Here is a 17,043-nt window from a genome sequence, read left to right as displayed (position 1 = left end):
CTTTATTAGCTTTTGAACATTTTAGAGACTGGATGAGTATTTAATGCATAATAACTTTTAATGTTTATTTTGTTTTTAGTAAAGGTGTATATAGCCACCCAAAAAGGGTGAAAAACGTAGAAAGAAAGATGGAATTGGATCTGTAAGATGGGATTTGGATGAATCAGGCACTGTGTTGTCACCTCACACAGGAAGTTCTCTCAGTGGATTTCTGACAGTATTTTTCTGTACATGTAATGTATTTTGCAGAGACAAAAACATTAGGAAATTTGTACGTTATTAGAATTATGTGTTAAACAAGTCCTTATTAATCTAAACATACAGACAGCACGCTGAAACAAACTTCATACATGAAAATATAAATATACAGCTTTGCATATGGGTTTTTTCCTGCTACATATTACAACATTCAGTATTATAGAATAGAAAACAAATCATCAACGTCCTCACCCCAGCTACTCCAAACTCTCCCTGACACCAACATCCTAGAACAGTGCGCTGCCATCTTTCTCAAAACCCCGCCTACTGCTTATTATATACATCACTTCCTGTTTTGCATCGCAGAATTCTGGGACTTGAAGTTTCTCTGTATCTGCTAGGGAACCGCCCACAGCTTGTCAAGCAGGGATCGGTCACATGACTTCTCCTCCCTTTACCGCGCCTCCAATTCCATCGTCACGTGACTGGGTCTCTGCGCTCCCAGGCTCCTCCGCACGATATACGAGGTCACGTGACAAGCGACGTCCCTTCCAGTAGTGCCCACGTGTGTCAGAGTGCAGCTGCAAGGAAGGGGCCACACGAGGGTGTACGGGGCCCAGCTGATCCTCTCATTGACAGGTAAGAGATAATATCAACGTCCCTCGGTGACAAGGGTCCCTGAATAGAGATATGTGCAGGAATTTCCTCTCTCTGGTGCCTGGTTGGAGTTTCCTGTCACAAATACTGTATGAGGTGTCAGAAGGGCCCCTGACAGGAGCAGTGACAGGGTCCCCAGGCAAGAAAGTGTCCCGGAGATTTCCCTCTACTAGAGTTTCCTGTCACAGATTCTGCATGAGATGTCAGAGGGGCCCCTGAAACTTTTAAAGTGAAAGAATTGTTCAGACTTTTGAGCGTTTAATTAATAGCGAAACCTCCGCTTCAGGAAAATCCCCCAAAACAACCCAAAGAACCAAAAAACAGAACTCTCAGCATTCCTGTAATTGCAGAGCTTTCTATTGGTCATTCAGTATAATGTATGGCCAATAGGGAGGCGGGGCCCATTTTATGAACTCCTGGCAGATACACACTACATGAATAATGCAGCTCCAATCATCAATACGGAATTGTATATTTGCCTGGATATGACTTAGTATCAGATGTTACAGCAGGGCTGGATTGTGAGAAGTAAAAGCAGCACAAGGAGCCAATTAGTGTTGACAAGTAGAAAGCAGAGTGACTTAGATGATTTATATGCTGCTTTTCTTTGCACTGTCAGGGTGCAGGGTGACCTGGGCTCAGAGCATGTTTGTTAAATAATGCTGACTGTCAGACTGAGGACATCTAGTGGCAGAAAAGTGGTACTGCAGAAGTATTTGCAAGAATAAAGCGGAACTATAGTTTAACCCCCCTAGCGGTAATCCCGAGTCACACTCGGAGTAGCTTTAAACTAAAAAAAAAAATGCACTTACCTGCTCTGTTGTTGTCCTGCCGGTCCCAACAGATCCTGGGGACACGCGCTTCCTCCTTGATCTCTAGCGGACGAATGCAGCGACGATCTCCAGGGTTTCTCCGTGATGTCAGTGCCGGAGGCCGGATCACCGGGAAATTAAAAAATTTAGTATTGGATTTAATACAAAATAGCTGTATTGAGTCCAATACAAAGAAATATTTATATAATTATATATATTATACATGCTACTGTACACCTAAATTACATGTTTAAATATGTTTTTATTTTTTTTTTACAGATTTTTGTGTTTTGTTCTTTAAAGTTTATTAATAAATGTATTACATTTATCAAATATCGGTGAGTTATGCCTAAGAATTATAGCCTACAATGAAAAATAAATTTCCATGCAAAAAACGGGAAATTTGCACAGAATTATACCACTAAGGAGGTTAGGAATCCACAATCACACCTGGCATTAGAGAAAGGGACAGGCGATGTCCCATCTGCAATAGTCACTCTTACCTTCTTGATTACCATTGTTTATAGATACCCTCCCCCACCTCCCATACCCAGCCCTAGGTATTTCCAAAGCAAGGTGAATGGGGTGAATGAATCAGGAACCAACTGCAGACCTGTGTGTCTTTTGGAGCTCAGCTTTTAACCATTATTGCTGCCAACATTCAATATCCAGTGACTTCCTTTTCTTTTAGCTCCCCATCACTGCTTTAAGAAATAAAGAATGTCTCCTATTGGGCACACAGCGTGACAAAAGCTTAAACTTCCTCGACATTTTTAAAAAGGAACAGGCTTTGTCCATTCTGCAATAAGCTGTGTGTACCTGTCTTCTGGTTTCCCCTGCGGTTGTGGAATGAACCCCAGTGCGCCTCTGTGAGAGTTACATCATTGCAGCTCGGCCAATCAGGGTGAGCTAAGAATGCAAGGAGGAAGAATATGGCAGCTCCCTGCAAGGGGATTGGGACAGGTGAGTATAGGGGGGTAGTTCAGCTTTAGGCATCGTTGAGGGCTCTGTGTATGTTGCTCAAGGATAAAGAGATTTCATCTCTTCCTGTCTGTTATAAAGGTTGTCGCATCAGGACAACAAGTGAAGAAAACTCTAACACAGACAATATTTAATAAACTGAACCTCTCCCCAAAACCTCTGTCAGCTTTTTATATTTGTCTTCCTCCACATTGCAGATTTTGCTCCACTTCTTGGTGTAATATTCTTTTATTAGACAACAGGAAGTGAGGGGAAATCTCTCTAAAGAGACCCCAGGTAGCAGTAAAACCTGATGGTTATTTTATGCCTCTCTCATGTTGTCAGATACTCCCTTCTCTGGTGCCTGGTTGGTCACAAATACTGTATGAGATGTCAGAAGGGCCCCTGACAGGAGCAGTGACAGGGCCCCCAGGCCCTGGAGATTTCCTCTCTGCTGACTCTACTAGAGTTTCCTGTCACAAATACTTCATGAAATGTCAGAAGGGGCCCATGAAACGTGAAAGTGAAAGAGAATTGTTCAGAATTTTGAGCGTTTAATGAATACCTCAGCTTCAGGAAAATCCCCAATGAACCAAAAATAGAACCCTCAGCCTTTCCTGTATATGCAGAGCCTTCTATTGGTCATTCAGTCTGATGGGTGGCCAATAGGGAGGCAGAAGGGGTGGAGACGATTCTTTGCCTTTCTCATGTAATCCAAAGCTAAAAATGTTTTGATTATTTTTACACAGAATTTATATATTGCCGACATACTACACAGCACTCTACAAAGTCCTTAGTCATGTCACTGGCTGTTCCTCAAAGGGGCTCACAATCTAATGTCCCCATCTCCATCCTACCTCCTGTCATTACCACCATCTAAGGCCCGTTTTTGGGTGAAGCCAATAAACCTTACTGCATATTTTTGGAATGTAGGAGCAAACTGGAGAAAAAATAATTGTTGGATTTTATTTGTCCATAGTTGCCAGCTTGGAGATATAATAATAATAATTGCTGCTGATGTTATTACTTTTTGCAGTTTTGACTCGGCCAACCTGTGTCCCAGTGATCGCAAGGCGATGGAGGGAGCCGGCGGTGGTGGAGGGCCTGCACCACCTAACCCAGAGGAAGGTCCGGCTGTGGCATTTCATGAAGATGAAGAGATCATTGAAGTGCTCGAGCTGAATGATGCAGAACCAAATCCAGGTATTCTGCTTAAATTCTGCTTACTGGTCAGCTTTACTTTGTATGGACAGCTTTTTGGGACCTGCAGTCCCTTTGCAGAGGGATAGTACTAGGTGGCCCATTTATAGGACAAAAATTTGCATGCAGTTTAGACCAAAATATTTACATACAGAGGTAGTAGTTCTGCGGTCAATGACAATGCAGTCTTTGCTGCCCTGCTCTGTTTGGTGCTTGCAGTAGGGGGCGGTGAAGGAGAGACAGTTCATACCTAACATTTGACCACCAGGACAGGACCTCTGCTGCATCTGAGTCACCCTATAAGAGACTTCCTCTTGAAATCAAAGTGAGGGTCTCTTTTTGTGCTTGCCCCTCCACTGGCCACGTTATACTTTTCTCCACAGTTTTCTGCTGTTGCTCCTTCTTTAGTCTCATCTTATGCAAAATGTCCAGTGCATCCCATTATTAGAATCTCCCTCCTGCAACTGGAGCCCTGCACCCTCTTCTATAAATAATTATTTGTTGTTCTCTACAACAGAGTTTCCCAACCAGGGTTCCTCCAGAGGTTGCTGGGGGTTCCTTGAGCAATGAGCAGTTTGGACCTCTCAGGTCATTGTAAGTGACACCAATGATTTTTTTTAGCTATCTGTAAGGGTGACATTCTTCCCAATGGCCAGCAATTCATGAGGAATTCTTCCTACTGACCATCACACTAATATACTGTTAACTGTGGATATAATCATTTGAGAAGGGGTTGCCTGAAGACCTAAAAGGTTTTTCAAGGAGTCCCCTAATGTTGACAAACATTGATCTACAGGAAGGACCAATAGTTTAGTATTGTGAATGCAAAATTACAGAAAAAGGTCCACAAGAGCCACATCAAAAAGGATTTATGTATGAACCTGAACTCTTAATCTTACTCACAATCTGCCTCATTGCCTTGTTGCATAATAGAATTAATAAATGTCTCCATGTATATTACTTTCAACAGCTGCAGCCTGCTACTTTGGTCACGGTACCACTTTATTGTAAACAAGAAGAAGATTAAATAGACTTTTATATTTTTATGTTTCTCAGATGACCTCGCTGATGAGATGGAAGATGTGGACTTTGGAGATGAACCTGAGGATGGAGAGATGGGAGATGAGGAATGGGAGACGGAAGATGAAGGCGTAGAAGAAGGAGCTGAGCCTCATGATGACAGTGAACTGACCTACTCTAAACATACATGTAATATCTGAGTCCATTGCTAACTCTGCATGACCTTTCTTTGTCTGAGATCAGGAAATGAGTGTACATCAACTAAATATTTTCCAGGTACATCAAAACAAAAGGCGTGCAATGTCTTAGTTAGGCATCCAGAGTTTAGGCTGCTGGGAAAAGGTGGAAACTCTCAGTGGTCTACAGAGATCCTTTACAACCCCCTATGAATCAGAACTAATCCTCTCCGATCATTAAGTCACTTGAGTTTTCCTGATATCAGGTTTGTAGCTTTGAAATTGTCCTGTGTATAACCTTTTTTTTTGATTGCATAGATATAGGTATGACTCGGAAGGTAGTTTGTAGAACTCCTAAAGAGACAACAGCCACAAAGAGACAGCAGGCTGGCGGGGCACAAGCTTTTCTATATAGGGTGTGAATGCTTTGCTATATGCTAGTGAACTGACTAGCGCTTACATATACACATATTTTTCATATATACATATTTGTTATTGGAAACCATCTTTCACAATTTCTCTCCTCTTCACTTTCATTACAATCGTTCTTGGATCCACCAGGGCGGATCAATAAACAATGTCGTACAAACTCTTTACACACGTCAGGTTCTTGTCTGATGCTAGTCCTAAGGCGATTATTGGACGAGAATCATCTGACGTGTGTACCTAGCCTAAGACATTGCATATCTTTTGTTTTATTTGCACCTGGGTTATTTTCAGCTGGTTTGAAATTTCAATTATGATTTAACTGATTCATTGTCCGTCCTTTTACTTTACCATTGGCATGAACTGTTTGAATTACCAATGACAGATTATGCAGTTATGTGAACTGTTTTAGCTGCCACTTGATGTGGATCATTTGCTTTCTTCAGTTAACGACACATTTCTCTTTATAGCTGTTTAGTTGTTGTTTGGCTGCTTTTTATTAATCGAGTACAAAAAAATAACATGAGGCCCATAACCAGGTCTGGATCTAAATGTTAGGATGGGGTTTTTAGGTTGTTAGTAAAAGACCAAGTTAACATACATAAGTAAGTATAAAGGTATACAGATTTATTGTATAATTCAGTTATACAATGCATTTGTAAACCTTTAGCAGAAATCTTTACATCTTACATCAAGTACATTAGTACAGTGATATTGAAGAGTCCATCTGTGTGTGAAGAGTCCAAAGTGACAGGGTGTTACAGTATAGTTGAAGTCCTAGTATACCAAAATGTTTCACAAATGGCTTCCTCAGGGAATATCAAGGAGATTTGGAATTTCAAACCAATCTTAAAGTATTCTGTATTAGAGATTAAATGTACTTCCATGAAGATGATTTCAGGTGTCCTTTTTCAAGAGTAGTAAGTTAAAGGAAGCTCAAGCTTCGAGGGGATTCTATTCAGAAGAAGCTGAAAGACTTCTGGGGCTTGTCAGCACTCCCAGAGAGTTGAGTGATCGGGAGAATAATTATGTTGCAAATATTCATACCCCATTTCCCATGGAGCAGCTTCCAAAGAATCATACAAAAGTGCCAACTCTTCTAGAATTCGGCATTTGCATATGACATTACATGGGATTGCCTTCAAACACCTATTACACACCTAGTCCAGCAAACTGTTGTCTGCTTGCACTGCTCTAGCAAATAGTGTTTTCTGTCTCCTCAGGCTCCGTCTTCTGTGTCAGCATAGATCCAAAGAACAACTCTCTTGCGGTGACTGGGGGAGAAGATGACACAGCCTACGTTTGGAGAATAAGCGATGGAGAGACTCTTTTCCAATGTACTGGTTAGTAAATTAGGTGGAGTGTCGCAAAAATTAAGTTTTATCCTGGGTGATACAGAAAGTTCTGTTAGAAAGACCTAGTGGCCTGGAAGCACTGAGTAGGTGGCTCAGAGGTTAGCACTCTGGCCTTTGCAGCGCTAGGACCCAAGTTCGAATCTCGACCAGGACACTATCTGCATGGAGTTTGCAGGTTCCTCCCACATTCCAAAAACATGCAGTTAGGTTAATTGGCTTGCCCCCAATTTGGCCTTAGACTGTGGTAATGACATATAATTATGGTAGGGACATTAAATTGTGAGCTCCTTTGAAGGACATCTAGTGACATGACTATGGACTTTGTACAGCGCTGCATAATATGTTGGTGCTTTATAAATACTGAATAATTATAATAGTAATAATTCTAAAGCTAAACCAGTACTGCCTTTATGGTTTAAGCAGACTGCTAATCCAGTTAAATCCGCTAATCTAGTTAAAAACACTTACTATCTAATACTAGTAGTGAAGGAGAATTTGTCCCTCCTTTGATCCTTTTCTGCATAGAAATTCCCATAATGGGGGAAAAAAACTTCACCAAGAACAAATTTTTTTTTTTTTTTTAAAGGAAATATATTTATAAATCTTTTAGATTACATTCCAAGAGATAAAAATTTGAAATTCTGGAAAGCCTATTTTATACCAGTTTACAGCCAAATCTTACAACATAGCCAGTAATGGGTTGCACTCCAACTTTTATTATTGATTACCTCCTTTCAATAGGTCACAAAGACTCTGTCACATGGGCAGCTTTCAGCCACGACTCCGCCATGGTCGTTACAGGAGACATGAATGGGCTCATCAAGGTGTGGAAGGTGGAGGGCGGCCAGGAGGTCTGGTCATTTGAAGTCGGTGATTTAGAGGTGAGGAGATGGAAGACAAATGTTCTTTTCATTCTACTTCCTAGTTTATGAATAAAAATGAATGAGAAAGAATGTGATTTTCTGTTCTGGTAAGGAAATCTGTCTAGCAGAACTCTTAATTGTTATTATTAATAAACAGTACAGCACCAACATATTACGCAACACTGTTCCAATAAACAGCAGAGATCCATTTATTATTATTAATAAACATAAAAAGCATAGCGTATATAGCCAACATTGCTAATTCAGGGCTCCCCTATACATGGAAGGAGGGTGTATATGAGTAAGGTGGATTTCATCCAGGTTCCTTTTTTTTTTTTAAGCAAACCTTTCACATTGTACTGATAGGAAAAGTGACACGAGTCTGAAATCAGATTGCCATGGCCGCTGCCTTTTTTCTATTGCTTGTTTAAAATAAAGCATCACATTTGATATTTTTGTCAACCTCATTGTTATCTTTATGCTGTTTTTTTCATGACCCTTGGTGACTGTTAGGTGTAACCAATGCCACCATTTGACAAAAGCTGGCGTTTGTAAAAGTAAACCCAATAAAGTATAGTATTTTACCATATTATTTTTTTCTGCTTTTCTGATTAACCCCCCTACATGTCTTGGTAATCATCAGTATCACTAAGAGAGAAAGGGGAACCCCAGCATTCAGAGTTTTCATTAGAGCAATAGGTGAGGGAAAATTCCTAAATAGGGGACTTTTGTTCTGTGCAAAATTTTGTTTTACACTGGAGAGATTTCCTCTCATTTATTATTGCACCTTTAGGACAAAGTAAAGCAGGCACACCCTAGTGAGGTGGAGGTGGCAAAAAAAAAGTGATGAGGCTGTATTACAATCTGTTAGGTAATGAGATCTGTTTATATAATGAGAAAGCAACGTTAGAAGGGCTCCACAACACTCATGTTCATGTTCCCTATCCTTGCATCATCATCATCATCATCATCTCGCCTGTCAAATGCATTTTTTTTTCTCTAGTCTGACACCCATTCATTCTTTCATTTTTAGTGGTTGCAGTGGCATCCATGCTCCCATGTACTTCTAGCAGGCACTGCAGATGGCAATACCTGGATGTGGAAGGTACCTAGTGGCGAGTGTAAGACTTTTCAAGGACCCAACTGCCCTGCCACCTGTGGCCAGTTTCTCCCTGATGGTAATATTTTGGCTCTGCTTCTAATATTCTCCAATACTTAAAATGAAATTAGTCTGTTACTACAACCCAAAATGGGTATCCTGAAGATGTCACTATTTATGGTCTGATTGAATGACCTGACTTTTTATTTTCTTGGCTAGCAAGATATCTGGGCATACGTTTCCCATTTTCATTTTTGCTATAAGAACCCTTCACTGTTTTTGTGTTTCTGATTCTTCTTGCATTGGAATTAAAGTGAAACAGAAGAAGTTAGAGTCTGATATAGAGATGATTTCCGAAACTGTCGGCGAGGTCTATTTTATGAGCCTAATTAAAGGTTGCTTAAGAATTTAAAATATTTGTGAGTTTATTGATGGACCCAGTCTTTTGTTTATGGTGTATGATCTTCATAGTAATTGGTGTATGGTGCTATTTAGTCATGCCTTTTGACCCGATTCTTTCCCATCTAAGATGTGACCACTCCCAGTTTATGAATTCATACAAAGTGCCACTTATGTGATGATTTGTGATTCCGAACTAAATTGGTTTTGCATCAGCGGGGAGCAATAAAGAATCTTTACCAAAATTCCAACACTAAATATTTTTGTAATGTGACATCTATCTTTTCATATTTCTATGTCATCATCATTAACCTTTACAGAAGAAAAATGTTGCACACTTAAAGAATAAAAAATCATGTAGCCAAAGTTTCTGAAATAGGAATTCCATAGCGTCACAAGTCCTTATTTTGCCTTTTCTTTTTACATAATGGCTAAACAAAAAAATACACATTGATGCTGAAATATGACTTGTTAGGAACATGTACTCTAGAGGTCAGTGTTTTCACATCAAATGCCTTTATTTGTGTTCCACAATAACTTTTCTGTTTTTTTTTTTGTCACAGGGAAGAAAGCTGTGGTGGGTTATGAAGATGGAAGTGTGCGGATATGGGATTTAAAACAAGGGAATGCCATCCATGTCCTGAAAGGTTATTATAAACTGCTTTCCACATATTTCAGAATGTTAAGTTGAATTGGTGAGAATGTTTGATACACCTTTTATAATGACAGAATAGGGGAAGTGTCCCATGAGGCTTCCTACTTAAATGGTACTTATTGCTGAGGACCTGAATTAATGGCACTCAACACAAGGGAGAAAGAAAAGAGATAAAATAGGGGTTTCTTTTTAAACAACGTTTACTTATACGTTTTTCGGAGTGAGGTTTGGACACCGTATATAGTGACCACTAGCTAAACAAAATTCACCTGAGCTTTTTAAAAAAATATACATTTTTATTCAGTTTTACAGAAAAAAAACAACATACATAATAACAAAATTGAAAATAAAATACAAAGAACAAAAGGAAGACAAAAAGAAAAAACTGAAGGACCGTAGCAAGGGTACATAGACCTTTAACATAAGTCACAGTAGCCATATAACTATTACAATCCAACTACATTTGTATTAGACATAAACGCTAATGTACCCTGTTATACATCTCAATAAAAATCAATTAAAATTAAGATAAAAAAACCTAACCAATAAAAAAATCACCTGAGCTTTAATGATAGGTAAAACGTAACAGTACAAATTAGGAAGAAGTACTAATAATAAATGTGAGCATAGTGAATTGGAGCGTAGAGCAACGCAATCATCTCTGTCCCTATGTGTTTACCAATAAGTGTTCATCAGAGGAAGGTAAATATTTGTACTGAAATATGCATAAAAAAAGTACTTTGTGCAGTGAGAGCTTCTGGACTGTTAAGGTGCCTAATCTGTTCCAAACACTTTGTATGAAATTGACTGGCAGGTCACTATTCCTCCCATTCTGTTCACACCAACATGACTTGTAAACATCTGTGTATTAGCATCATGAGACTTGTAGAATAAACTCAACAATAATTTGACATTGAGATTATCTATGATCTCTCCTTCCAGTGTACCTACACTATAATGCTGGTAATAATGATGTTGCTGCACATTAAGACTGATTTCACTGGAAGTTAATGGCTTTGAGGGAAAAATAGTTTGGGGTAAGGGAAGTTAATTGGGAAACTTTAAGAGGATACTGGAGTTTGGTGTTGAATAACACTTGGGCTGTTCTCACTGAGGGCAAAGCTGATGCTTCCCAAATTCTTCTCGCAAGTAATCAAGTGCCTCCAAGTTTGCATAAGCATGTGACTCTAATTGTCCAGCAATATTCTAGTTCTGTGGTGTCACACTGGGTGTCATCTTGTTCCTTCTATAGGTACTGACGGTCACACTCGTCCTCTGACATGTGTATCTTCTAATGCCGATGGAAGTCTCCTGCTCACAGGCTCTGTGGATTGTGATACAAAGTTGGTGAATACGGCCACCGGAAAGGTAAGCTTGCTTTTCTTTGCTTCATTTTAGATGTCTCTGATTACAAAGGCATACAGAAGTTCCAAGCCATTGAGCCTGATTTAATAAAGCTCTCCAAGGCTGGGGAAAATACACTTTCAGCAGTGAAGCTGGGTGATCCAGCACATCTGTAATGGATCTAGAGGATTCAAAACATTTCCTAGCAAATATAAATTAACTCCATTCCAGGCTTGATGGATCACCCAGTTTCACTGCCATCATTCATGGTTTCCTCTAAACCGAGGGTATTTAAAGCATTCTCTTTGGACAGTTTGGGGTTTTATTTATATTCAATATTATGCCATTTCCCAGGCACATCATTTCAAGGTTTCACATAATGAGAATATGTTATAGAACAAATTCTTTTATATTTTTCCCCAAAAAAATTGGAATATATTGTGGACAATAAAATCAGCTTAACTTGATTAAACACCTTAATTTCTTTTCCAAATAAACACTATGCAACAAAAATTGTGATTGCAGTATTTAATTCTATTGTAAGTGTATGTAATCTTTAGGCTAAAAATTGTCTGACAGTGAACGGATTAAAGGTCAACCTTTTTCACATTTCACATGTTGTTCTTTGCTATGCAGGTGGTTGGTTTATTCAAGACAGAAAGCAATGTATCAAAAGCCTCAAGACGGGAAGATGGAGAGTCCGAGTCTAATTCGGTGGAGTCTGTGGGCTTCTGCAATGTGTAGGTGTCTTTGGAGTATTTTAAGGGGTCGATTTATAAAGCAGTGAGTCTGACATTCACTGTAACATTCCCTGATAGAAAATCATCCAGATCCAATCATTGGCAGTAATTAAATCACCAGGAAATGTTTAAATTAATTTCAAATTAACTGCTTTATATGTAGGTGATTATTTTGCTTATGCCAACTGCATACACATGGACCCATGTGGCTTCCAGATAATATTCAAATGTCCTAAATGTGTTAGGGGAAACTGGTATTGTGTATCTAAGCCTTGAGAACAGAGATGCATTATATTGCATTTACCATTACATAATTATGGTGGCTGCATTAGTTTTTTTTTTTTCACCTTGTGATCCAGCTAGTACATGTCTTGTCTTAGTATGACAACCCATACATGCTATTTGTGTGGAAGAGCAGCATTGCTTGATTGTGGTGGAGTTTTCATTCCCTTTGCTCAGGATGCTGTTCATTGTCCATGTGTTAGGAAGCCCATATAGTCCATGGGCACAAAACATCTGAACCTTTCACACAGCATCAGCTGTGAAGGTCCTATCTAATTCTGCTTTATTGTGTTTGACATAAGCTGTTAGTTTTGCAATAACTGATGTATTACTTATTGGTTTTTTTCCCAGGCTACCTCTGGCAGCAGTAGGTTACCTGGATGGAACTTTGGCAATATATGATATTTCATCACAGACCTTGAGACACCGATGTCAGCATGAGGTATGTTTGATGAATAACAGCTTGCAATTGTTCTTGTATAAGGCGCTTGTCATATAGAGCTGAGTATTTTAAAAGGAGCAAATGGTCTAAAATCCAAATCTGCACAAAATCCTTCCCAACTGCAGCTGTTACCCAACGTAGTTATCGATTTGTAACCCCTGATTGGACTCTTCCCCTTAACCCTCAATAGGTTTCAGGGTGCCTGTTCTTGTAAGTGATTCCAATGGGTGATTTATATATTAAAAGCTTACCTAAACTCAAAATTTTTACTTTACATAAAAGAGTAGATAACCTTTTATATGTAAAGAAAAAAAAAATCAATTCCAATTTGAATCAAGTGCAACACTTCAGAAACGGGCAGCTATGTGTGTGGTATAGCTGATGGAAACCACCTTCATATTAGGGTGAGTGCAACTTTCCACATCAGTGTTTCTTGACCTTTTTAACATGGGGGAACACTTATAATAACTTTCAGGTCTTAGAGAACCCCCTTCTATAATTACTCTATCCACAGATCACAGTGAATTAGCATAGTGATCAGTGGGAAGAATGTCACCATTACAGATAGCCAAAAAGATCATTGGTGTCATTTAAACTGACCTGAGAGGCACAATCATTTTTCAAGGAACCCCTAGCAACCTCTGGAGGAACCCTGGTTGAGAAACACTGGTCTACATAGATTAAAAAAAGGACATTCAAAATGTGAAAAAATGCATTCAGTATGCACAGCCTACTAGCTGAGTATTTTGGAACGCCCTCCATGCTGGCCCTCACACCCAGGAAGCCTAATGTAGGGAAAAAATGAGCATTCTAGTTCCGAATAAATTTGTTTTACTTTTGTCAATCGGGTTTACAGCCGAATGATTATCATTCCTCAGTATAGTGATGCAATGTCCTGATAAGAGGAGATTAGATTGCATTTAAATGAGAAAAAAAAGCCTGCTTTGTTTTCAATTTACATTTTATGCTCAGTATAAAGTATTCCTGACCTTTATCATGGGTCGCTCTTTATCCATGTTTACTCTGCTGGTTCAGACTCTTCCTCCTCTTCCGCGTTCAGTCATGCGTGTAATATTTTCCAGATTGACCACATCACATTTCATTTTATTTCCCTTTGTAACTTTTAGCAGACAATGGTGACCTAAGATTAGCAATGAATTTTACGATTTAAGCCAGTATGACGTTCATAATTCATGATTTACATAATCCTATGTTAAATGAATTTGTTTTTTACGTATTGTGTCTGTGTGCATGTTGCACATTGGTAAATGTCTTTGTTGTTTTATAGCAGGGGTCGGCAAAGTTTTATGGCCACTAGGCCATTTATGGGGTGGGCGGGAGCACACTAGGCTGGATCCACCCACCACCAGGGAACGCCCCCTGAAGTGAAATCCCTCTCCTCTGTGTGCATTGCAGAGGAGAGGGATTTACCTTCAGGGAGCTTTCCCTATTTACCGCGGTGGCTGAAGTATCAACGCTGACCACGGTAAATGGGGGGGAAAACGGCAAGGGGGCGGCTCCGGTAGTTCCTAACGCCCCTTGGCCAATCCACTGGCAACCTGCGGCTCCTGAGCCACGGGTTGCCGGCCGGATCTGCCAGGGGATGTTAGGCCGGAACAAACTACTGGCTAGTCCGTATCTGGCCTAAAGGCCAAATACTTTAAAACTCCTGTTTTTTTAGTGTATGGACCTGTATAACACAGATCCCTAAATAACCAAACAGAATTATACTTTTGTGTAACATTATTGTTTTCAAGGTATATTTAAAAGTCAAATAATAAAGAACAGTAAATAGATAATATTTGATAGATAGCGATAAGACTATGAACTTTGTAAAGTGTTGAGTAATTAGGTTACTAATGTTTCACAGCTTTTAAAGCTGGATGTCTTTTATGTCAATGTAAATATGTCAAAATTTACCCAACCCTTTTATCTACTTCTCAGCATTGCAAAGGATAAATGCCCCTTTTTTTGCACTGGGAATCATAAAAAATTTACACAAAATCACACACACACAAAAAAAATAACTTTTACCTGTGAAAAACCCACGATCCATCCACAAACAGCCCAGCAAGTCCTGCACTGTCTCAGCTTCCCTCTCATTTTTTCCAGGATCTTCTTCATGTCACCCGAAACCCATAGTCCGCAGGCACAAAATCGGGTGATGTGTCTTCCTTCTTACTTGCGTTAGATCGAGCACTTTTTTTTTTTTTTTTTACATTTTTATTTTATTAATATTATTAAACAGCGCCAACGTAGGACCATAGTCCTGTCACTAGCTGTTCGTTAAAGGTGCTCACAATCTCATGTCCCTACTATAGTCATATGTCATTAACACAGTCTTTTGGTCAATTTGGGGGGGAAACCAACTAACCTAACTGCATGTTTTTGAATGTGGGAGGAAACTCACACAAACACGGGGAGAAGCTGCAAACTCCATGCAGGGTTTGAATTTGGAACTCAGCGCTGCAAGGCCAGAGTGCTAACTTCTGAGTCACTGTGCTGCCCACATTACAGGCAAGCACCTTTATGGCATGCACAGGAGGAGCAGCCCACATTCTCCTGAGACAAATGATGCAAGTATCCCAGTAGGATGGGGATTTCTTCTTTGCCACGGTGGCAAAGACAGAAGAATAGGGGGCCTCCCCAGAAAAGTAAACACATTTTTTCTCCCATGTATAAAAAGAAATACCTACCTTTTTATATAATGTTAAACATTTGATGATGGGTCTGATTTTAGTAGCACTTTTATTTACAAATTTCCGCTCCTGCAAGCCGTCTTCTCTCCTGCATTCACTTTCATGAAGTCATATCACTTTGGCACAAGTCTCCATTATAATCATATACAATGCAGGTCCAGTGGTCCTACATTGTTTGTGATGTCAGTCCAGAGATGTTGTTTGCTGTGATAACATTATGGCTTATGAGAAGGGCAAATATACTGATCTGTTCTGTAGTCACTGCCTGAATGAGAATGTGTAACTAATCAGACAGAAAACATCACCAAATCTGCAAGATTTTCTGGGGGAGCTTCATATTGGTGTGTGTGATCAACAGATATGTGTAAATCCATATCCTAGTGTTATTGTTAAGGATGATTATGATAATCTGTGACTTCTAACTTGCCCCATCTTTGTCTTCAGTCCGGCATTGTTAAGCTTCTCTGGGAAGACAACACTCCTGTGGTATACACATGCAGCCTGGACGGGGCTGTCAGACTCTGGGATTCCCGATCAGGGAAAATGATCAGTGAATACTGTGGGCACACAAAGGAAATTCTTGACTTTGCTCTTAATAAGTGAGTATTATTTTTTTGTTTTATTTTTTTGACTGGTGGCAAAATTATAAGTTTGGCAGATGATTTTGATCCTTCACCATAGGATATTCTCAGAGGGTGGATCTCCCCAGAAAAGCACATCAAAAAACAGAGAGGTTTAATAATTCTCCTGTCTATTTGACACCTAGAAAAAGGGTTTGACTTTAGAGCAAGGGAAGGGACACGTAGTCACCAGCATTGCCTGTGGTCTTTGTGCAGCAGAATATTTCCTATTGCTGACTTGCCATAACTTTTTGTGCACCGTGTGTCTGTATGAGTTTTCTGTCTTGGCTGAGGCAAGGGTTTGCTTCCTTATACTCAGTGAGCAGCACAGTGGTGACATCTCTAAATCTCATTTAAAAAAGACTTGCATGCAGAGGCACAAGTGTCTTATATTTCATCCTACAGATATACAGCTATGAGGTTAATGGGCAGGAGTGGCTAGGCATAGCAAAAGAACTTCAGGTGGAATGCAAAAGTTAAATTTTTCAGGGTACTGCTTGCACCCCTAAATGTTTCAATTAACAGTTGTCACTTGTTGCATCAAATTCCACTTTAAAAAAAGTGTGTTTTTCTGTTTCAGGGATGCTTCCATTGTGGTGACTGCATCTGGAGATAACAAAGCAAAAGTGTTCTGCGTGCAGAGACCCGACCGTTAACTGGGGTGACGTCAGCACCCGTCCACTGTACAGGGCAATCAATGCCTCTCTCACTTTCTGAAAGGCTTGGAGCTGTTAGCTTACTTCTTTACTTAAATGTGTGGATGCCTTTTAATCTATACAGACTGGCGTATGTGGATGCGCATGTACATGTTCACACTAATTTGGGGGAGGAAAAAGAGGTGGATGCTTTTGGCTCCTTAAAGGCTGCAAGACCCAAATAATATAATTTTTATATACTGGCATGTGTATGAGAGGCTTTAACAACATTTGTGGATAAATGTATAGAAGTTTTTCAGAAGAGATGATATTATAAAGCCAAAGTAGTGCAGTGAGGAGTGATACTTTAAACAAGTGACTGACTTCCTGTCCAGTAGTTCTGTAGACAAACCAGCAAAGCACTGGGTTACATAAAGCAAAGGTCAAACATCTCAATTTCT

The 17,043-nt window shown here is 39.6% G+C and overlaps 1 protein-coding gene across 1 annotated transcript; it reads left to right on the top strand.

Annotated features, from left to right (window-relative positions):
• Window positions 1–682: 682 nt before the first annotated feature.
• On the top strand, window positions 683–17,037 carry AAMP (angio associated migratory cell protein). Its single transcript, XM_072417984.1, has 12 exons — window positions 683–837; window positions 3,664–3,830; window positions 4,884–5,036; window positions 6,673–6,792; window positions 7,546–7,685; window positions 8,701–8,845; window positions 9,729–9,812; window positions 11,073–11,188; window positions 11,801–11,904; window positions 12,538–12,628; window positions 15,772–15,926; window positions 16,528–17,037. Exons 2-12 carry the CDS (start codon window positions 3,704–3,706, stop codon window positions 16,601–16,603), a joined length of 1,311 nt encoding a protein of 436 aa, XP_072274085.1. The 5' UTR covers window positions 683–837; window positions 3,664–3,703; the 3' UTR covers window positions 16,604–17,037.
• The last annotated feature ends 6 nt before the right edge of the window (window positions 17,038–17,043 follow it).

This window comes from Pyxicephalus adspersus, chromosome 7 (genome assembly GCF_032062135.1).
Source record: "Pyxicephalus adspersus chromosome 7, UCB_Pads_2.0, whole genome shotgun sequence".
Lineage (NCBI taxonomy): Eukaryota > Metazoa > Chordata > Amphibia > Anura > Pyxicephalidae > Pyxicephalus > Pyxicephalus adspersus.
The sequence above is the reverse complement of the archived record's forward strand: the minus strand, read 5'-3'. Positions and strand labels throughout refer to the sequence as shown.

Excerpts from the sequence above, each read along its gene's own strand:
- AAMP (XM_072417984.1), top strand. The coding sequence starts at position 3,704 with ATGGAGGGAGCCGGCGGTGGTGGAGGGCCTGCACCACCTAACCCAGAG. Across the intron at positions 6,793-7,545 it reads GACTCTTTTCCAATGTACTG|GTCACAAAGACTCTGTCACA; the intron begins GTTAGTAAATTA and ends TCCTTTCAATAG. Across the intron at positions 12,629-15,771 it reads GACACCGATGTCAGCATGAG|TCCGGCATTGTTAAGCTTCT; the intron begins GTATGTTTGATG and ends CTTTGTCTTCAG.